This window comes from Hylobates moloch, unplaced genomic scaffold (assembly GCF_009828535.3).
Source record: "Hylobates moloch isolate HMO894 unplaced genomic scaffold, HMol_V3 SCAFFOLD_3, whole genome shotgun sequence".
NCBI classification, from domain to species: domain Eukaryota; kingdom Metazoa; phylum Chordata; class Mammalia; order Primates; family Hylobatidae; genus Hylobates; species Hylobates moloch.
In genome coordinates, this window is record NW_026652278.1 from 32,738,303 (window position 1) to 32,760,408 (window position 22,106).

General features: G+C 51.7%; 1 protein-coding gene and 1 long non-coding RNA gene across 6 annotated transcripts; one reads left to right on the forward strand and one right to left on the reverse strand.

Moving 5' to 3' along the window:
• Positions 1-1,084: 1,084 nt before the first annotated feature.
• Positions 1,085-17,813, reverse strand: SEMA4G (semaphorin 4G). Of its 5 annotated transcripts, none has more exons than XR_009212724.1 (16): positions 17,344-17,813; positions 13,620-14,126; positions 13,380-13,528; positions 13,048-13,110; positions 8,975-9,073; positions 8,317-8,410; positions 8,065-8,178; positions 7,687-7,856; positions 7,434-7,603; positions 6,713-6,857; positions 6,361-6,583; positions 6,012-6,127; positions 5,723-5,883; positions 5,476-5,537; positions 2,346-3,399; positions 1,085-2,213 (listed from the first exon to the last, which is right to left on the reverse strand). XR_009212724.1 is itself a non-coding variant. In XM_032180063.1 (15 exons), exons 2-15 carry the CDS (start codon positions 13,741-13,743, stop codon positions 2,573-2,575), a joined length of 2,532 nt encoding a protein of 843 aa, XP_032035954.1. In that variant the 5' UTR covers positions 13,744-14,126; positions 17,344-17,813; the 3' UTR covers positions 1,085-2,572. The 5 variants fall into 5 exon arrangements, 1 of the variants encoding a protein (XP_032035954.1); XR_004252713.1 differs by having other exon boundaries at positions 5,708-5,883; XR_009212725.1 differs by lacking the exon at positions 17,344-17,813 and adding an exon at positions 17,012-17,244.
• Positions 2,660-5,334, forward strand: LOC116484961 (uncharacterized). The gene is made up of 3 exons (XR_004252714.2): positions 2,660-2,756; positions 2,887-2,949; positions 5,162-5,334. It is a non-coding gene; the product is annotated as an uncharacterized LOC116484961 (long non-coding RNA).
• Positions 17,814-22,106: the final 4,293 nt, after the last annotated feature.

Consider the following 22,106-nt stretch of genomic DNA (forward strand, 5'->3'; position numbering starts at 1 on the left):
TGGACTGTTTCTCCAGTAAAGGTGGTTCTTCCCCTCTGGGATTCCAAGCCCAGGCAAATGGAACCCATCAATGGGCAAGTTGACAGAGGTTCTGCTTGGGGTAATGAAGAGCTGCCTGTTTCTTTCCAGTGCCTGCTTCTAGGGGCAGTGACCTTGTGAACCACTCATTTTTATGCAAGTGGCATCCCTAAAACCTGAGATGAGGAAGACTTCAAGGGTTTTACAGGGCCCTTGTTTTTTAAATCCAAATTGATAATAATGATCTCAAAACACAGTGAGAGGTCCGAAGGCTGGCTTCTGAAGAATCCCTGATGTCTTACTGGTACAACCACTGAACTATGGAGAGCTCTGCTGTGATGGGCTAGACACTTTATATCTGTGTGAATACAGATTTATAAAACTGAGGTTAATAAACTTATCCAAGGTCACATTTCAGGTCTGTCTTCAAAATGTGTGCATATGTTAAGCACAAGCCTCAGTTTTCATTTTAAAACTAGACACAGAACATATAACAACCGTCAGGTGGTTAGTATCAAAGGCCAAGTGATTAATCTAGGCCTGACCCCTGAAAGGGAGAGGGGAGTGATTCTCAGAACAAGCCCTGGCTAACAAGCTTTCTCTGGTCTTAGCTATACATCTCCTTCCCCCCACGTCCCTCTTTGTGCAGAAATAAAATCCATGTCCCTTGAGCCAGCTGGTGGGGGGTGCTGAGAACCTTGGGGAAGGGCAGGAAGTCTGATATTAATGAGTATTTTCTAATCTTAGTTTAAAAAAGGGGGATGGTGGGGAAATGAGAGCCAGGAAATAAAAGTCTAGAAACCCCTGTAAGAATTCTTGAACTGTTGTCATTTTCTTGTCATGCCCTAACACCATGATCAGTGAATAGTGTGAACCTTACTAAAGAGGCCTGCGTGCCTGCCAAGGAGTCAGGACGGAAGCGGAGGATCCCAATTTCCTCTGCAAATAGTTGTACTGGGGAGCAGAGCCAACCCTAGAGGCAGACATCACCTTCTGTATAGGCTCAGGAGCCTGTCCCTTGGTGATCAGGGGTGGGCCCATCTAGATGAAGCAGACTAGTCATAGCTGTGGGGAAAGAGGGTGTTTATTAACCAACGGCAAGGAGAGGAGCTGAGCCCAGGCTCCCCACTCTGTCACATGCCTGTTCCACCCACCTGGTGGTAAGTGGGGGCATTCCTAAAGAAGCGTAGCCATTCTCACAATAAATACATTCATTGTGGGGTGGAGGTGGGAGAGGTTGGGTGAAGGGCAGTAAAAACCCGTGGGATTCCACGTTCTCAGCTACAAAAATAACAGTCATCCTCACCCGAGGGGAATAGGGGAGCTCAGTCAGAATTGATTGTCCCATATAGGCCTAGAGACTTCAGAGGCCCCTGGACCCTGAAAGTGCCCCGGTGAGGTAGGACAGGGGTAGGAGCAAAGCGTCCAAACTCCCAGCCTCTGCCCTTTGCATAGTTCCAAGAACAGGCTTCATGTGCCAGTTGAGACATCAGATTTCTCCTCCCTTTCCCTGCTGTAGTCTAGAGGAAGCAAATGCTTGATTCCCCCAAAAGAGAGGGTGGCTCATTGAGTGCAGTGTTGGTCATCCATCCTAGGGAAGGGCCTGTGAGGACAGCTAAATGGGAGGGGGATCTCCCTCTGAAATGTCCACGGACCAAACCCAACAGACAGGTCCAAGACAGCAAGGGGAGGCTCAGAGGTGCATGTGAGTGGAAATGTAAGCGCATGTGTGATACAGATGTGTGTTACCACATGTGTGTGGGGATGGGACATGCCTGGAGCTTTGTCTCTGATACTCTTAAGAATGACCAAGGAGAGTGGGGAGGCTGATTCACAAGGGCCACACAGGAAGGGAGAGGAGGGGAGTGATGCAGTCTTATCTCCCCAGGCTGGCCCGTTCCCAAGCTGTTCACAAAGAGGTCACCACATGGGGCTGGGGAAGAGGACCAGATAGGATGTGGCAATTGGGAGGGTACCCCAAGTCCAGAAGCAGGGATGAAACAAGAATGCACCAAGGAGAAGGTGAGGGTGGGGGCACTGCAGCCCAGCCGATAAACATTCTTCCACGTGTGCATGTGAATGTACGCAGGGCTTAGGTGGCTGGCAGAGGTCTTGTCTGGTTTCAGGACCATCCAGCACACAGGGCCATGCAGAGGGTGGTGACATTGAGCCCATATGGACCTGCAGAGCCCTGCCTGGGAGAAAGAGAAAGGGTTTGGGCAGATGAATGGAACAGGAGGATGGAGTCCTCACCTATAAATGTTTAGGTTAGGGGATAGGAACTGGCTCTGGGTCTGCAGGGCACCTGATCCTGAGGGAGCACCTACCTCTGAGGAGCACCGATGGGCCTGGGCTTCTCACATGTGGGTCTGTGGAGACTGAGGAGGGGGCTTTGGCTGGGCCTGACTGGCCAGCCCTACAGGGACATCAAAAAGTTGGGAGAAGGGCATGGAGTGGGGGGTAATGAAGGTAGGGTGGCTGCATTAGGGAGGCAGTGGCCCAGCCTGGGACAGACAGGCTGGCTTGGAAGAGCATTCGTTCTGGGAGGCTGGGCTCAGACAGAGCTCTCATCTAGCTGCTCCACGAGCTGCGTGTGCTTCCTTTTTTCCAGGATGCGGCTGAGTTCCTCGGCGAAGGAGCAGGGCCCTGCTGGTACTCCATTGTTGCTCTGCCTCAGAAGCACATAGCTATTGCCATTCATCCTTCGCAGCCGGCTGGGCAGTGCCACCAGGCCATTGGTCAGCTCAGCCGGTGGTGGTGGGGGCGGTGGGGGTGGTGGGGCTGGGGCTCCCTCCCCAGGGATGATCTGGAGACAGCTGCCCTCCAGGCCCCCAGCCCCCTCATCATCACCCTCATCTTCCTCTCCAGGACACTGGCCTGAGACTGTCTGCAGTTGCACGGCAGATCCTCCTGCCCGGCTGGCCCGACCCAGTGAGTATTTCCGTCGGCGCCCTCGTCTGCCTTCCCGCAGACAGGCCACATAGAGGAGGCAGAAGGCCAGGATGAGGCAGAGGCCACCGAGTACAGCAATGGCTAGCACATAGAGCAGTCTCACATCAGGTGCCAGCTGTGCCCCAGGTGTGGCAGGGGCTTTCGGAGCTGGGGCAGGAGTGGCTGGCCGGACCGTGAGGCTATAGGAGGCCAGCAGGGTGCGGAGGCCATTTTCCTCAGCATAGCAGCCATAGTTGCCACTGTGCTCAGGCTGTGCATCTGTAACCAGCAGCCCGTCCACGCCCACACGGTAGCCACCCTGCTCATCGCTCAGGCCCATGCTCCCATTGAGTAGCCACAAGGCCCGGGCCAGGTTGGATGGCTGGTCACAGGGCAGGAGGACATCATCACCCCGGAGCACAGAGCGGGTCTTCAGTGGTGGTGGTGGCCCTGTGGGGTTTGGGGGAGAGGTCAGTACCAACCCATCCCAGGAAAGGATTAGAGATGGCAAGCCAGACTCTTCACTGCCAAGTCCCTGGCACCAAGCACAGAACTCAGAATCACAGTGACAGCTGACCCAGGCTCTGTGCTCATGCTTCCACAAAAGGTTCACACTGGCGCTTCCCAGGAAGCAGGCAGTGCCTTGGGCCGTTTTCCATTCTCTCCATGCTCTCATCCTCTCCTGTGGTTTCAATTTCTGCCGTCTGCCAGTAACTCCTAATCTCTACCTCAGACTTCGCTCCTGAGTGCCAGACTCGTATATCTACCATGTGCTGGGCATCTCCACATGAGGTCTCTTGGACACCTCAAAGGCCAAAGCTTTTCTCCCAAACTACACCAGGTCCTTTCCTTGAATTGCCACCACTATGAATGGCACCACCAGCCAGCCACACAGTTGCTTAAGTCAGAAACCTGGGAGTCTCCCTTCTCTTTCTTGCTCGGCTTTTTGTTTTGTTTTGTTTCTTTGAGACGGAGTCTCATTCTGTCGCCTAGGCTGGAGTGCAGTGACGTGATGTCAGCTCACTGCAACCACTGCCTCCCTGGTTCACGCGATTCTCTTGCCTCTGGCTCCTGAGTAGCTGGGATTACAGGCATGTGCCACCATGCCCAGCTAGTTTTTGTATTTTTAGTAGAGACAGGGTTTCGCCATGTTGGCCAGGCTTGTCTCGAACTCCCTGACCTCAAGTGATCCACCCGCCTTGGCCTCCCAAAGTGCTGGATTATAGGCGTGAGCCACCGTGCCCAGCCCTTCTTCACGTTTGTATCTAACTGTCACTAAGATTCTGTTTCTGGCATCTATCTTAAACCTGTTGATTTCTCTCCTTCCATGACTCCTGGCCCACTCTGGCCCCACGTAATCCATTCTCCATGAGAGGTATTTTAAAAACACAAATCTGATCTTGCCACTCTCCAGCCTAAAACTCTTCAGAGGTTTCCTATTGCTTTTCGGATAAAGACCAAAATCTTCAACATGGTCTTTGCCCACTTGTCCAGCCTATTCTACTGTCACTCAAATGTGCCAGCCTCCCTCTGCCTGCTGCTCCCTCTGCTTGCATGTTACCCCATTACCCCATGTCCTCTGCTTGCCTGGCTAACTTGTGGGAGATAGCATAGTATATTGACCAGAAGCACAAAGTCAAGTCAGACTGCTTGGGGTCAGGTTTGAATTCTTTTTTCTTTCTTTCTTTTTTTTTTTTTGAGATGGGGTCTCACTCTGTTACCCAGGCTGGAGTGCAATGGTGTGATCTTGGCTCACTGCAACCTCTGCCTCCCAGGCTCAAGTGATCCTCCCACCTCGGCTTTCCAAGTAGCTGGGACTACAGACATGTGCCACTACACCTGGCTAATTTTTGTATTTTTTGTAGAGATGGGGTTTTGCCATGTTGCCCAGGCTGCTCTCCAATTCCTGAGCTCAAGCAATCCACCTACCTCAGCCTCCCAAAGTGCTGGGATTACAGGCGTGAGCCACTGTACTCAGCCAGGTTTGAATTTTGGTCTGGTTTCTTAATAGGTGAATAAGTTTGAGCAATTTACTTAAATGCCCTGGGCCTCAGAGAGGTCCTTCATGGGGATAATAATAATGGCACCTTTCTCATAAGAATGCTGTGACAATAGATGACATCATGCATAGAAGTATTTAGATCAGTGCCTGGCACACAGTAAATACTTAATACATCTTAGCTATGATGATTAACTTTTGTTCTTTCTTCAGATACCAGTTCAGTCATCTGATCTTCCTTGGGGAAATACCCATTACCGTCCTGAACCCTTGTCATCCACTACTTGGCTATAAGCTCCAGAAGTGACAAGACACTTCACATCTTGAATATGTTTCCTAGTTTATAATTCATTTGGGCAGTAAATGTTTGTTGAGCACTTACTCTGTGCCAGGCTCTGTGTTTGAGTCATCCTTACCAAACGCACGCAGCCACAGCCACTCAGATACAAACATATGTGTACACATGGCAGTAAATGGCAAAGAGGACAGGCTGCGCAGCTAGACACACACTCATATGAGTCACTTACCTGTATCCCTGCTGCTCTCACAGCCTCGATTTCCTCTCTCTATGTCCTGTATCAGTGCTGTCCTGCGACAGAAGATCAGGTTTTATGAGCAAGGGGAACTGGGTTTCAGTTTCCCAGTGAAAGGGCAGATATGTCTGTTACCAATAACTAGCCCCTGCACTCCCCCAGTAGCTGTCAGGCCTTCCTCCTCTGCTCAGGCCACATGTGACTCTCACCCCCCACCACTTCCCACCTGCTTCCCTGGGACCTGTTGGCTATGGTGGTGGCTGCCGCGCAGGCATGGGTGCCAGGGTCCCAGCCACAGTAAGGGTCTCGGGCCAAGATGCAGTCATAGCAGGATCGGTAGCGGGAGCAGCTGGAGAGTGGTAGCTGGATGACTCCGCTAGGAGCCCCTACGTAGAGGCTGTGCTGGGAGCCAGATAGGACAGTTGGTTGGCAACGCCTCCACTCATACAGATACACAGCCTCTGCCCAACCTCCCCACTCCCTCCTCCTATTTCAGCAAGGCTATATTAAGGGTCACAGAGAAGGGCTACCTGCAATAGAGAGATGACTAGATTTTCCACAGACTGGGGCTCCCTGAACACTTGTGTCTCTTCAATAATGTGCATCCCAGAGCCCAGGACTACGGCCTTGTGGATCCAGCCGTCAGCTGGCATGGAAAAAGCAGAGAGTTAGACCCCAACTATGGGATCTGCTCTCAGCACCCTGCAAGAGGCCTAATAGGAACAGCTCAGGAGTCCTGAGGTCCAGAACAAGGACTCAGCCAGGAGCAGTGGACCCTCAGGACATTGGGAACTCCAGACTAGTCATGGCAGGAATTAATGGATTCAGAAGCATTAGTGATCAGGGCCAACAGGGATCAGGGATTGGGATCAGAAGCACCTGTGCCCAGAAAGAGCAGGTCATAGGTGGGTCCAGCAGGCGTGGTGACAGGCGTCCCTGTAAGGTGTGTGTAGCGTACGTTGCGCTTGAGCAGCAGGGGCCGTCCGCGTGTGGGCACAATGGGCCGAGCCATCAGTGGGTGCAACTTTACAAAGTCCAGGACCAGGGATGGCAAGTCTTGGGATGAATTGTAGCCTTGGCTGCGCAATGAATCTGTGATACACTGGGGTGGGGGACGAAGGTGGTGAACCTCGGCACTCCACCACCTGCCTGCCCTCTCCACAAGGCCAGACCCTCTGACCCTTCCCTGGGCTCTGTCTACTCAGCACTGGCCCCAGGCCTGGGCACTCACCGAGCCAGGCCGGGGCTCAGGCACCCCACCCTCATAGCGACCCCAGCGCCGGGAACCATCCTGGTATTCCATATAGGGTCCTGCAAAGACAGCCTGGATCTCTGCCAGGTCATAGCGGCAGATGGCTGAGGCCTCCAGGGTCTTCCTAGGAATGGGACATAGGGCAAGGGGGGTGAGTTACAGGGAGTCAAGCCTGCCCCCCAACTCGTGCTCAGTCTGAAGCTCACTGTTACCCTGGCCAACCCCAGCTATAGTCCCACAGGGCCTCTCCTGTGAGTCAGTGGGCCACTCCATTCATTCTCTGGCTCTAGCCTAGCTTGATGTGCTTAAAATTCTCATTTTGCCAGCACTTTGAGAGGCCGAGGCGAGCAGATCACAAGGTCAAGAGATTGAGACCATCCTGGGCAACAGGGTGAAACCCCATCTCTACTAAAAATATAAAAATTAGCCAGGCGTGGTGGCGCGCGCCTATAGTCCCAGCTACTCAGGAGGCCGAGGCAGGAGATTCACTTAAACCCAGGAGGCAGAGATTGCAGTGAGCCGAGATTGCGCCACTGCACTCCAGCCTGGCAACAGAGTGAGACTCCCTCTTAAAAAAAAAACAAAAACTCACTTTGCAGCCAGACCTCCCCACAGTGGATCCTATCTCATCCTCATTGACCTCTGCTCCAGCCCCTATGCTGTCCCCAGTTTCTTGCCTTCCCATTGTCCCTGCACTGACCACTGTGTGCTCAGCGTGAAGGCTGCATAGAAGCGTGTACGGCTTGAGGTTTCAGCATCCAGGCTGCAGACCCCACGCAGTGTCTCATATAGTGGAATGTGGCAGATGAGACGGGCTTTCAGGAAGGATGTCCACTTCTTCTGCAGGATCTTCTTCCCTCCCAGGTCTCCCTGGGGAGGCAAAGGCACGGGGTAAGGGGCCAGGGTCAGAGGTCCAGCCTCTATACCCATGCCCCAACGTCAGCCCTCTCCACCTTGCAGACACGAGCCACACGGGCCACACGGTGACTGCTGCGGCTCTGAGTGAAGCTGCCAGAGCCCTCCTCAGTGGCACGCTCCGTGAAGAAGTAGTACACCTTGTCATCATCACCCACCGCACTGGCCTTGCTCTCCCACACGAGGACGGAGAACACAAACTCAGCATCTGTGGGTCAGGCAGTTTGAGACGCTTTTGAGACAGGCTGGGGATTCCTTTCCCCCACTCTGAGGCTGACCCCTCACTTGACAATACACAGGAATGGAATGGACAGGCTCACCTGGGGATTTCGGGGTGGGGTGGTCAGCTGGCCAAAGGAGTAAAAATGAAGAAATAGTCCCCTACCCCCCATCATCCTGTGCCTCATCCTCCTAACCATTGAGCCAATGCATTGGTGTCTCCTCAGTTCTCAGGGAGTGTGGGTGGCGGCTCCGGCGGATGTCGGGAATGCTCCGGAATTCATACCTAGTGGCTGTGTAGAGGCCTCCATCTGGCGTGGGGACATTCCAGGCATGAGAGACATGTCATATACAACAGGGCACATGACATATACATGGTGGCAGGTCCTAGAGATGAGATCCACATCCTAAAAACACCATGCCTGTGATAGGGAAGAGGGCCTGCTCACCAATGATGAGGCCGGTGAAGCCACGGGCTGGGTCATAAGGACACTTCTCCTTCCCCTCCTCGAAGCTGCTCGGCAAGGTGAAGGCCTCAGCATCCTAGGGAACAAGGAACCAGCAGTAAGTGGTTCAGAGGACAGGCAGGGACAGTGGTTCAAAGTCAGATCAATCTGGGGTCCGGGATCAGTGATCAGGGATAGGGGCAGGTTGTATGGCAGATGCACCTGACAGCAATAACTTACGCATCCCCTGAGAATGACCTTATGGCCTAAAAACAATGTATGTTCGGAGTTCCAAATCTGCGAGTGGCCAACCCAGAGATTCACTCCTTATCTACGAAGAACATCTGAGCCCCTAGCCCATCCTGTGGAACACACGCCGTCCAGGGGATCAAGGCCCTTTGTTTTGGGTTAAATGAAGTTTGCCAGGTGGAGGTGATTAGGGGGAGGATGCTAAGTGAAAATGCTATAAAAACTGCATGCTTTTTACAAAGGGGAATGGTTCTCCAGTGCAGCCCGCCGCCACTGGACTGCCCTGTATGGAGGTCCCCTTAGTAAACCATCCATCTCCTTCACTGGCTCTGAGTCTCTTCTTTGGCATCTGGAACACGATCCCATCCCTAATGAAGTCAACAGAGATCTGGCACAACACAGGTATACTCACAATGGCTGCACAGAGGGGCTGGAAGGCGTGAGTCCCACATGCATAGAGGTGGGTGGAATTGAGCCGCTGCAGGAACCGCACATGGTTAAAGCACTCCGTCTGTGGGATGAGGTGGAGAGGGCTGTGAGCCCCCTGCCTGACTAGAGGCCTCCTCCATTAGTCTAGCTTTGTAGTTTGGCTCTTGCCCCCACCCACAGGACAAACGGTTCTTTCCAAGATACCTGTGATCCTTCTCACTGCTCCAGAATATTTCCTGGAACTCACTGTCCTTGGCCTCCCAGTAACATGACCCTATTTCTCTCCTCTGTCCCTCAGATTACCTGACATCACTCTGCCAATATCTCCTGTGACTCTTGCAGTTCCCTCCACCTCTGGTTCAAGAGCTCCCAGGGATTCCACCATCCTGAGGTGCTTCTCCTCTCCCATCCAGCTCCTTCATCGCAACTCTTTCTATTCTTGGAACTCCTGCCCTCCCTGCTGGGGTGATACAACCAAATCTATCCCTAGATGCCAGCTCGCTCTCCACCCGATATCCCAGGGATGCTTCAGATTCACCTTGTCAGAAGCCAAGTTCATCCCCTCCTCCATAACCTACATCTTTCCTAAACCTGTTTATCCAGTCTTTCCCACCTCACTTCATCCATCCTACGACTCAGCCTAGAAGCCAGGAATCATCCTTGCTGCTTCCTACTTCCTCACCCCCACATTCAGTCCCTCTCCACAATTAATTCATTGTCCTAAATGTCTCTTGACTTGGTCTGCTTTGACTCCACCACCAGCACCCAGTCCAAATGACCACCATGACCTCTTCCTTAGACATCTGCAGTTGCTACCTGATAGCTCCTCCCAACCTTCTCTTTTATATAAACGACTTTTATAAAAGCTATTTATTCAGTCAATGATGAATACATGTACATAGATTTAGAAACTTAGAAAGTACAAAGGGGTATGTTATAAACAGGGAGTCTCCCATTTATCCCTGTCTCCCAGGTTGCCTGCAAAGAAGACTGCTGTTACTATTGTCTGAAGTTTCCTTCCAGAGATATTTTACCAAACAACACTTTTGCTACTCTCCAACCACTTTCCAAGGGATATTCTAAAAATGTAAACCTAGCCAGGTGTGGTAGGTCACACCTGTAATCCCAGCGCTTTGGGAGGCTGAGGTGGGAGGATCACTGGAGCCCCGAAGTCCAAGACCAGCCTGGACAACATAGCAAGACCTCATCTCTATGTGGTGGCATGCACCTGTAGTCCTAGCTACTTGGGAGGCTTAGGCAAGAGAATTGTTTAAGCCCAGGAGGTCAAGGCTGCAGTGAACCACTGCACTCCAGCCTGGGTAACAGAGTGAGACCATGTCTGAAAAAAAAAGTCAAGTGGATCACATCACTGTATTGGCTCATCAGTGACCTGAATATAGAGTCCCACATGCTCCTAGCCCTGTGTGATGGGACTCTGCCCCTTCCTCTGGCCTCATTCGCCCTACTCCAGCCACACTGTCTTCTCTGCCTGTCAAATGCCCTCAGCTGCCAGCCTCTTGACATCCTTTGCCATGTTAATGATTCCTCCTCTTGCCTGTTACCCAGGGTTTAAATCCATACAGGCCTCTTTGTGTCTCCTCCTCCTCCCTCACCTGGTACAAGCCACTAGCATCTGTCCCTCCTCTCCATAAGCCTGCTCAGGTCCCTTCCTCTGACCCAAATGATGCCCCCAGCCTCCTCACTGCTTTTCCTGCCTCCAGACTCACCTTATTTTCATCCATACAGTGCCTGGGGCCAGATAAATATTCCTAAAGTGATGTTTCCCCAAGATGTTTTTTTTTTTTTTTAAATTTTATTTTTTTTGAGACGGAGTCTTGCTCTGCCGCTAGGCTGGAGTGCAGTGCGTGATCTCAGCTCACTGCAACCTCTGCCTCCCGGGTTCAAGAGATTCTCCTGCCTCAGCCTCCCGAGTAGCTGGGACTACAGGTATGTGCTACCATGCCGGGCTAATTTTTGTATTTTTAGTAGAGACAGGGTTTCACCATGTTGGCCAGGCTGGTCTTGATCTCTTGACCTCATGATCCACCTGCCTCGGCCTCCCAAAGTGCTGGGATTACAGGCCTGAGCCACCGTGCCCAGCAGATGTTTACATTTTTTAAAGGGGGGTAGGGAGGAATTCTCTGGTCAAATAACTTTGGAAACCACAGGTGAAACCTATCTTTACTGGGGTTACTTCCTAGAGCCTGAAGGATGTTGCTGTGCATTGTGGGACTGGGCACGTAGCGTTTCCCAAACTCATTTGACCCCTCTTTTGAAAATTAATGTTCCTTAGAACATGCTTTGGGAACTGTTCTAAAAAGCCTTGCTATCCAAAGTGTGGTCTGGGGACCAGCAGCATCAACTTCACTTGGGAGCTTCTTAGAATTGCAGACTCTTGGGCCCTTCCCCAGACCTACTAAGTTTAGCACCTGCATTTATAATATACCTGGGTGATACATTAAAGTTGAAGCCTGTAAAGTATCAAATTGTGAGGTGTTCACTGTCACAGAATAAAACCCAAACTCCCAGCTGGGCATCTGTGGCCTTCCATGACCTGGTTCCATCTGCCTCCCCAGCCCGTTTTCTACCTGTGCTGCACCAAGAGACAGCCTTTGATGGAAGCTCTTGGAGATGCCTTTTTAGACGCAGCTGTCCTAACACCACCCCTGGCCCACCTTGGCCCAGTGCACCTTGGGAATTTTTTATTTTTATTTTTTATTAGAGATGGAGTCTCATTATATTGTCCAGGCTGGCCTCAAACTCCTGGGCTCAAGTGATCCTCCTGCCTTGGCCTCCCAAAGTGTTGAGATTACAAGTGTGACCCACCATGCCCAGCCCAGGGCCGTTTATTTTGTAAAAGCTCTCCAGATGGAGCCATTATATAGCCAGACACGGGACCCCTGGAGACACCCTATTCTTTAGCTGGAAAGGGCTGACGCTTCATTAATGCCTGTCCATGGAATACTGGGTATTTGACCTATTCCTTGACCAAAAACTTATTTTTCTCATCTGCAAAATGCAGGATAATACTATTTCATAGGGTTATTTTAGAATTAACTGAGATAATAGCTAAATCAGCACTTGCTATAGATGGTCCCTGACTTAACAATGGTTCAATTTATTATGATGGCTTTATTGGGAAGTAACCCCATCATAAGTAAGCATCTGTAGAGGTTACTTATTGTTTTTTGTTGGTTTGTTTTTTTGAGACAGGGTTTTGCTCTGTTGTCCAGGCTGGAATGTAGTGGCTTAATTATAGCTCAAGCAGCCTCAACCTCCCAGGCCCAAGTGATACTCCCACTCAGCCTCCCAAGTAGCTGGGACTACAGGTGCACGCCAGCATACTTGGCTAATTTTTGTATTTTTTTTGTAGACAGATTTCGCTGTGTTGCCAAGGCTGGTCTTGAACTCCTGGACTCAAGCTGTCCTCCTACCCTCAGCCTCCCAAAGTGTTGGGATTATAGATGTGAGCCACCGTGTCCAGCCTACTTATTGTTATTTTGATTATTTGGGATCCCAGAGGAGATGAAGATGCCACTGCAGGACAAACTAGTAGGCCACCAGATGTTTGAATTAGAAGTACTGTGCCCAGATGCCGGGGGCAATGGCTTACATCTGTAATCTCAGCACTTTGGGAGGCCAAGGTAGGAGGACTGCTTGAGGCCAGGAGTTCAAGACCAGCCTGGGCAACATAGCAAGACTCTGTCTCTAAAAAAAATAAAACACTTAGCTGGGCGTGGCATGTGCCTGTGGTCCTAGCTACTCAGGAGGCTGAAGTGGAAGGATCCCCTGAGCCCAGGAGTTTAAGACCACAGTGAGCTATGATCATGTCACTGTACTCCAACCTGGATGACAGAGTGAGAACCAACCTCAAAAAAAGAAAAAGAAAATGCTGTGCCCATGGCTTGCCACTCTGGCAATACTTACAATGTTTACTGTGGTTTCTGAGATTGACTGGCAGGTCTGTACCTACCCATCTGTGTCCCCAACAATCCTGGCATCCCTGATTGAGGAAGAAGAGGAGGAAAGGAGCTGGGGACAGGGCAGACCACATACCTGGTTGTTTTTCCCTTTTTGATGACATTTGCTTTGCATCTCTGGGGAGGCTTCCCAGTGGATCTAGTGGAGGCAAAGGGAATAGGCTGATGCATTGACCCCAATACCTGTTGCTCATAGGACCAGGCAATAGGACCCCATAGAGTTGGGGAAATTGGGGTGAGGATCAATTTCGGGAGGAACATTGAATGCAAGGGACACCTGGGCTGGGAAGGGCAGTGCTGTCTGACCAGGCGGCTATGGAAGGCTGGCAGGGTTTTCCGGAAGTTGAGGTCCCAGGGAGCTGGATAAGGATGGAGACCCTCTGGGTGGTCCAGGTTCCAGGGCCTAACCTCTTTGTGAGCCCCATCTCCTATGTCGTTGGCACTGAGAGAGAACAGGGCACCTCGGGCTCCCACCAGCAGCCTTGCTGAGGCCTCCTCCAGCAGCAGTGTTGAGTAGTTCTGGGCTTGGCCCTTGAAGTGCCGGGTCCCAGAGAGCTCTGGGGAGAGCAGGAACAGTGAGCCTAGTTCTGGGGTGCCTCCCCACCCCCAGCCCTGGCTCCCACTGCCTTTTGAGGTTGAGGGTCTAACCTTCATAGGGTATGGTCATCCGAGGGGTGGCATCTAGTTCTCTAGACGGTCTCCGCAGTGAGGGTCCCGGGACTGCAGTTGCTGTGAGGATGCTGAGGAGGAGGGGCCAGAGCCTCCCCCACATCTTTCTGGGGAGGCCCAGACTAACAAGACCCCCAAAGGGAGCCAGAGTCACAGGTTGTGGGGGCAGGGAATGGGAAGCACAGTCACAGGGGTCAAAGTCCAAGGAAGTCACTTGGACGGTCAGGGGTCATAAGGTCATAGGCGTCAAGGCATCATGGGGCCATGGGGGGTCCTGGAATTGGGGGGACATGGAGTCACAGGGTTGTGTGGCCATGGAACCCCAGCTAAGAGGTCAGAAGGAGGGAGGGATCACATGCCTTTCCGCATCAAATGCAAACTCCATGGTGAGAGAGAGTTGTGAAGTTCTAGAGGGGTTGTAGGTTACTGATGGGGTCACCCTGCCCCCGACAGTAGAGCTAGTCCTGGTTTTCTGAGGTCCGTTTTCTGAAGAAAAAACAGGGGGAAAAAAAGCCCTTTGATCTGTATGTGGGTGGAAGATGGATGGCGTTACCCAGACTTCAGGGGGCACTGAAAGAAGGAGGCCCAGCATCCACAGAACGCCCACGCCAGGATCGACTCACAATCTTTCTGTCTATCCCTTTGCTCTGATGCAGGAGGCTGGGGTGGAACTTACCTTCCTTGCAAGACCTTAGATGCCCACAACCCGAAACCCAAGGTCATGACCCTCTTCTGGCCAAGTCAGAAGCTCCGCTAGGGCCTCAAGTCAAAGGAGCTGGGGTTCTCTGAGAGAATGCCTGCTTCTCCCAACAATGAGATGCAACTCGGTCAGCAGCTGCCCCTGCTGCCTGCGGGGGTGCCTTATGCAGGAAGGCCGGACCGGAGAGGTTTAATGGGCCTTTGTTTATTTTGTCCTGCTTTCCCTTTGTTTTTTCTTTTCCCTGGCCTGAGAGCTCCCTGTGGAATTTCTCTTTAATTATAACTTCTTGGTATTCCTCTCCAAGGGGGTGCATATCTCTGCCCACGCCAGTCTGTACTGCACCCTCTGGCTAGGCATCCACATGTGTCCCTACCTGCAAGTAGGCATTCACAGGCATTGGGGTGGGTACCTAGGATCCCCCTGGTTGCACAGGTGTAATGTCTATGCAGGAGGCTGTAGTGTGCAAGGCCAGTTGAGACATAAGCAACGTGAAGAAGGTAAATGATGGGATCCCTGAGCCCTTGGCCCCTCCCGACATATCTTGGACCCTCCCTCAAGCCAAACAGTTGGGGATGGGATGGGGGTGGGTGGCGGGCCTCCCCCAACCCCTGTAACAGGCCTCCTCATCACCAAGGGGTTCCTTGAAGAGTTCCTGGGCTAGGCGAGGTGTGGAGACCTAATACATTCCATCTCATCAGCCACCCACAGGCAGGGCCAGAGGGTGCCACTGGTGCCTCCTTTCCCAGGTCAAATATTAACTATCTGGCCTTGGAAAGAGGGGAGGAATCAGGAACTGACCAGAGGGATAACAGGAGCAATTTTTCAAGAGGTTAAAGGTCAGCACTGCAGGGGCAGAGCCCTGAGGGGGAGAGTCGAATATGAAAGGGAGAGAAGAGGATTCCCTGACCCTGAAAGGGCATAGGCTCCCTGTTTGGGAGCTGGGACAGCAGGAAGCTTCAGGCAAGCTGGCCATGCCCCACCCCTCCCTGTGGAGGCACACCTGTTTACCTTTGGGACCTCCTATTTGCTCAGTGCAAAAGGCATGCGTGTGGGGAGCACTATGGCTAGGAGGAACCACTCAGTGTGGTGCATGTCACACTTATAGTTTAAGAGTCACATGGAGCCGAGCACGGTGGCTCACACTTGTAATCCCAGCACTTTGGGAGGCTGAGGCGGGCGGATCACGAGGTCAGGAGATCGAGACCACGGTGAAACCCCGTCTCTACTAAAAATACAAAAAATTAGCCGGGCGTGGTGGTGAGCGCCTGTAGTCCCAGCTACTCGGAGAGGCTGAGGCAGGAGAATGGCGTGAACCCGGGACGCGGAGCTTGCAGTGAGCCGAGATTGCGCCACTGCACTCCAGCCTGGGCGACAGAGCGAGACTCCGTCTCAAAAAAAAAAAAAAAAAAAAAGAGTCATATGGGTGACTATTAGGAAGGTGATGTACATGCACATGAGTGCACACACACACATGTTCACAAGGAGGACTGTGAACACGTAGATTCACAGGGGTCATTCACACATATACTCACAGGGAGGTTTGTACACACATATGCTCATACAGAGGGCCACAGCCACAGGTAATCATACATATTCACATGTGAAGTTGAATTTACATGCCCATCCATTCAGTAGGTCACACAGCCTCAGAGGTTGAGAAGAGATAAACCCACACATGTGGGTTTCTGTCAAGGACTATGCACCTATTCAACAGGAGGGTTCTATACATACACATGTATGTGTAGGGACATGCATACAAACCCATTGATATAGTGGGCCAGGCAATCATGTTCACAGAAGGGTCAAGTACATGTGTGTTCACACAGAGTTCTTGAACACACAACTACATCCATGCAGAGACAAGCACACATGCATACAGGGGTCCAGTTTTCGCCATAGACTTGGAGGCTGCTAGTGTCCACTGGGGTGAGATGCAGAGCAGAACCCTGCCTCCGTTCCTGAAAGTCCCAATTCTAAGGCCCAATTTCAAGTGTGTGTGTGTGTGTGTGTGTGGGGGGGGGGGGGTTGTGTGTGTGTGTGTGTGGTGATGGGGGAGGCTTCTGACCTTGGATGGGCAGATGGGATGGGTGCATGAGTCAAGGCAGCTCTACAAGGGAAGGAATGGGAAACTAACCTAGGCCGGAGAAGGCCCCTAGCTTTAGCAAAGGAAAGATGGAATGGAACGCATAACTTAATACTCCTCCACCCCAATGTATATTGCAGTTCTAGAGGTGGGAGACGGGCTGGAGCTCTCAGCCCCAACTTAACCTGTTGGGAGGGGGCGGGGCTAAGTGGGCGGGGCGGAGCATACCACCCCTCCCTTCAGTGGCAAAGTACGGGTTTAAGGTCTCCAGTTCACGCCCCACACTCCACCCCAAGTTCCACAGTTCGGGTTCTTCCCCAGGGCCAGCCCCCTGAACTCTGATCACCTTTCCTCTATTAGATCTTGGGGTGGAGGGAATTGGGGAGGAGAGACCCTTCAAACAGGATCAATGGAGGATCAGCAGGCTCTCGACCTTCATCCCAGATGTCCACCTGCCTAGTGTAGGCGGTATTTCCCTCTGCCTAGTAGGATGGCGGTCTCTCCTGGCTTGAGAGAGCCCCTCCCCCGGCACCCCCTCCCTCCAACATCCTGGACAGTCCGCGGTCCTCTCCCTTCGTCAGGTCTAACCTCAGTCTCTACTGCTGCAGCTCGAGGACAAGCTCTCCTTCGATCCCGCCGGACGCCGGGAGACGTGACCCAGATCCTGGGGAACACTGTTCGCCACGCGGCCCCCTCCCCGCGCTGGTCCCCGACTCCATGGTGGCCGGTCTGCACCCCGCGCAGCCCGAGGCCTGGCCCGCGCCCCTCTAGAGCCTTCATGCACGACCGGGGGCTTGGCGGTGAGAAAGGCCTGGCCCAGCTTGGAGGGTAGAATGGACGTGGGGGAGGCCTTGCCCGACCCCCGGCCCGCAGCCCCCGGCTCACGCCAGGGCGCCGCCTGCACTCCTCGCCTTGCTCACCTTTGCGCTCGGATCCGGGGCCATAGAGACAGCGACGCGCGGTTCCGCGGCCCCACAGCACCAGCTGCGAGAGGAAGGGGCCGCGGCTGGAGGCGGGGCGGGGGGTGGAGGCGGAGCCGGCGGTGGGGCGGGGTCCTGAAAGGCGGGGCCGACTGGGTGGGGTGAGGGGAAGGTCGCCGCTCTCTTCTTTGCGCCCCCTACTCTAGCCCAATAGAGGCGATTTGAGGGCGAGGCTCACACACAGCCTTCGGCCATCGGGCGACCCCCCACCTCTAGGCGCTGCGGCCCTGATAATCGCCCCCTGGTGGTGGCCTCGCCACCCCGTGCACCCTCCACATGCTTATAGCCCGTCCTCTCCTCCGCTGTAACCCTAGGACACCCCCCCGCCAACCATTTGCCTACTGCTGGGGACGTGCAAACCTGTCCTGGCGTTGCGGGGTTGGGGGACCCTCTCCGAGGGCCTTCTGGCCTGTCCTCTAACCTGGACCTCACTCCCTGTGCTCCTGCCACCGGCTTCTGCTCTCGGCCTAGGGTATGGAGGGAAGGCTACCCTAGGTGGAGACTGGACGTTGGGGAAGCTCTGAACACAAGGCAGGGGCTTGATTCCCAGCTTCAGGGGCTGTTCAGCTTGAGCTATGCGTGGGGGAGATGGTGTCAGGCCCCAAGGGGATGAAGTAACAGCTTGACCTGAAAGGCACACAGAAAATGCTTTTTCTGGATAAATAAGCCACAAGCATTTGCACCTGTTTACTCACCAAATCTTAACCCTAACCTAGGCTCACCTCAGGGACTGGGCCATTCAAACACTTCCCTTCCCCTCTAGCTCATCTTGGGCACCATTCTTATCCAGAACTTAGAGTGCACCCTTCTAGGCAATCAAGTACCCTATCCTTCCCAGATTCAATCACCTTACCCAGCAGCAATCTAGGAAACCCCTCACAATCAACTCCCCAACTCCTTTAACTCAACTAGGATGGTCCTTCTGTGCAAACTTGGGTCCTTCCTCCTTTAATAGGTCACAGCCTATTAAAGTGAACTTAGCTCCTATAGTCCAAACGAAACCTGCATTCAGGCCCTGACCCAGCCTGGTCCTTCCTCCTCCATCTATGACAGTATTCATGTGGGCTCAAGAGATGGACCAAAATGATAAAGGCCATAGGAACATATGTGATTGACTCTTGCACGTGCCTAGGAGTCAGAACAGGATTCAAGTGGCACATTTAACCAAAGGAAACTTGGGAAAGACTTCATCCTTCTTTCTGGATTCCCCAAAGCTCACAGTTTGGCACTGAATCATACACAGTCTCGTAGTTTGGATGGCTGTGTGTGACTGCAGACTGCTAGACAGCAGGGCCCACATCACAGTTCCACCTCCCCCAGCACTCTGCAAATAGGATGTGTGTGGCGGGGAGAGGGAAGGTAGCTGGGGAGAAACATAATAAAAAATGTACACACACTTTTACAAAGAATATCCTGCTTCATTTTTTATTTGTACCCTCATCCCATCCTGAGGAATTTATAGCCCCATTTTATGGATGGGGAAACAGGCTCTAAGACATTAAGTAACTTGCCTTGAAATTCATTCTTGTGTTTACGGAGAGGACAATCAAGACTGGAAAAGCCTGAGAAGGAGGAAGCACGGTAAGCCAGAAGGGGAAATACCATTGGCAAAGGTAGAAATGTTCAAGCGTATGCACAGGCTTGTGTTGGGGGACTAAGGAAGGGGCATGAAAGAGGGCAGTGAGTTTGATTTGATGAAATGGGGGGGGTTCCTAGTGGGAAATAAAAGGGAAAAGTCAGCTAGTAGTTTGAAAAAGACCACAGAAGAAAATCCTGAAAGAGATGATGGACTGAGTAAGGACGTCTGAGCTGGGAAGACCAGTAAAGGCAGGGCTAAGACAAATCTGCAGTCCTTATCAAAAAGTGGGTTGGTGGTAACAGTGGAGGCAGGGTAGGAAGACTGCTGGTCCCTCAGTAGTAGATAGGAGAGCAATTAAACTGTAGGGGTCCAGGGGGCTAAGAGGCACAGCTTCCCAAATGTTCACAGAACCTGCAGTGCTGACTTCAGATACCTCTGGAGGTGGCGAATAGGCCAGTGTGGTAGGCTCAGTATCACTCACCTTCACTTTATGAGCCAAGCTTTGCTCCTCTGAGGTGCTGATGGCAAACTCAGACATTGCTAAATGAGCAAAATGTGTGATTTCAATGATCACTGGGCAGGTACTTCAGTACTTTTGATACCAGACCACAATCCATTTCCTTCTGCTATCCTCCCAGTGAAATCTCTAAACCTAATGAGAGTATCAGATGTAAAAGCAATTAATGGAGCTGTCCATAGGAAGCCCTTTTGATTTGACAGTATGTCTCTCTGCAAATCCAGTGGATAAAATAAGAATGGGGGAATACTGACAGACAGTGGAAAAGAAAACTGGAAATCAAATAAAGAAATTAACCCTAACCCAGCCATAAATCTGCATCCTGGGACACAGGCAGGTCATTCTTTGAACAGGCTGTCACTCATCCATAAGGTCACTACCCTGGCTGCTTCACAGGGTGGCTGTGAGAGGATTCCATTTGGAAACCTTCTGGAGAACTTCACACACACAGAAAAGTATGAGTTTTGTTTTTGCTAGTCTATTTTCCCCAACTTTGCTGTAAGAAAGTGGCTGAGGGTAGTGCTGGCCGTCTTCAGCAGTGATTGTCAGCCACTCACACACCAGAGTTTAGCTCCACTTTGCACAGAACAGTTACTTACTGTAGCAGGGATCCTAGGTGAAGGGGGTGGGTATGAATTCCTGAAACTTGAGCAGGTTCCCTGAAGCAAGAGAACTCTGGCCTAGTCAAGTTGTCCTGCTTCCTGTTCAATGTGGTGGCATTTCTGTTCCTGCTTTGCCATCTCCATCTCTGGTTTGCCCAGCACTTTCCCTTTAGGTGGTGTGATCTTTATTTTGGCCATATATACAGCTGAGGTGCTTCTTCTATAGGGGCTGTCACCAGTGCAACAATGCAGAAGTCTCACTATTCCACTGTGCCTCAGAAGCCTGTTTTGCCTGTTAAGTTTTCCTCCCAGCCAGTCGTCTTGGAGTCAGACCCAAAGCTGGGCCTTCTGGTTTGCCCTCTCTTGACTCCAGCCGAGGGAATGGCTAGTAAGGGAAAGGGAGTGTCAGGACATTTCCACAAATGCTGGAAAACCACCACCCATCACCAATTTCTCAGCTTTAGCATGCTGGCTTTTTTAAAAAGTGGAAATTTTAATAAAAAAAAATCAGCAGAGATAGCTGGACAGAGAAGCCTCTGGAGCTCTCGGTATCCAAAGAAATAGGGCACACTTACAACTATAATTTTTGGAGATATGGTTTGCTCAGATGTCAGTACACCCTGAAGTGTCTGCTTAAGATCAAATCTGTCATCAGAGAAAAGCCTTGTTAGAGCAGCAAGCATTTGCTGAGTTTTTTTTTTTTTTTTTGAGTCAGAGTCTGGCTCTGTCCCCCAGGCTGGAGTGCAGTGGCACCATCTCGGCTCACTGCAAGCTCCACCTCTCGGGTTCACGCCATTCTCCTGCCTCAGCCTCCCGAGTAGCTGGGACTACAGGCGCCCGCCACCACGCCCTGCTAATTTTTTTTGTATTTTTAGTAGAGACAGGGTTTCACTATGTTGGCCAGGATGGTCTCGAACTCCTGACCTCGTGATCCACCCACCTCGGCCTCCCAACGTGCTAGGATTACAGGCTTGAGCCACCGCGCCCGGCCTGCTGAGTTCTTGCTATATGCCAGGCACTGTACTAGGCACTTTTCATACATTAGCTCGCTTAGTCCTCACAAACCCTGAGGTACACACTATTATTATTCCTTTTAACAGAGGAGGAAACAGTGAGTTTAAGTAATTTGGCAAAGATCAAAAGGCTAGTGTGATGAATCTGGGATCTGAGGTCAGGCCTTGGGGCAAGGTCAAGGCCGTTAACTTGCATAAGGCTGTGCTGCCTGCCCTCTAGTAAGTACTTAGGGCAATGTCTCTGCTTCTTCCTGGGCTGTCATCCCCTCATCCCTCCGCCCCACTGTCAGAGAAAAATGCTCCCGTTTAGTCTCTTTCTAGCCAGCCTGTCAGAAGGGAGAAATACTGGTATGGTTTTGGAACTCAAGGCCTCTGACAATGCCTAGGCCTTCTATGGGCTCCAAAGTTTCTCCTATGAGGTTTCAACCTCTGCCTCCCAAGTTGGCATACCCAGAACTGTATCTGCTTGGCAGGTTGGAGGTGATCTCAAGCCCTGCTTCTGCATTGTACAGCTTCTTCTTTCTTGGTCCTGGGCTCAAGAACAAGGGAGTCAGGTTAAGGGTATTTGTTTCTAATTCTCTTTGCCCAAGAACAGAAAGTATTTTAACCTGGATACCAGGAGGTAAGATTCACGAGGGTTCTATGTTGCTCACCATCAAATCCTTACTGAATCCTAAAAAGAGTGCCTAGTATGTAGTTGAGACTCAATTGTTAGAATGAATGGTGGAATGAACATAGTGAATGAGGTAAGAATGAGATTACTGAATTCCTGATTGCAAAGTATACAGCAATTAACTGGGTTACATAAAAGTGAACTGTGTACAATGATGGCTTTATGTTTTCCAGAAACAGGAGACATCAAGCTAAAAAACTGGACAATCCAAAGCAAGAAGAAATGTTTAAAAGCCAGGGGACTGGGGTGGGCTGAGGGAACAGGGCATTCCAGATAACTTAGCCTCCCCGACTCCCAAACAAATATTACCAAACACACG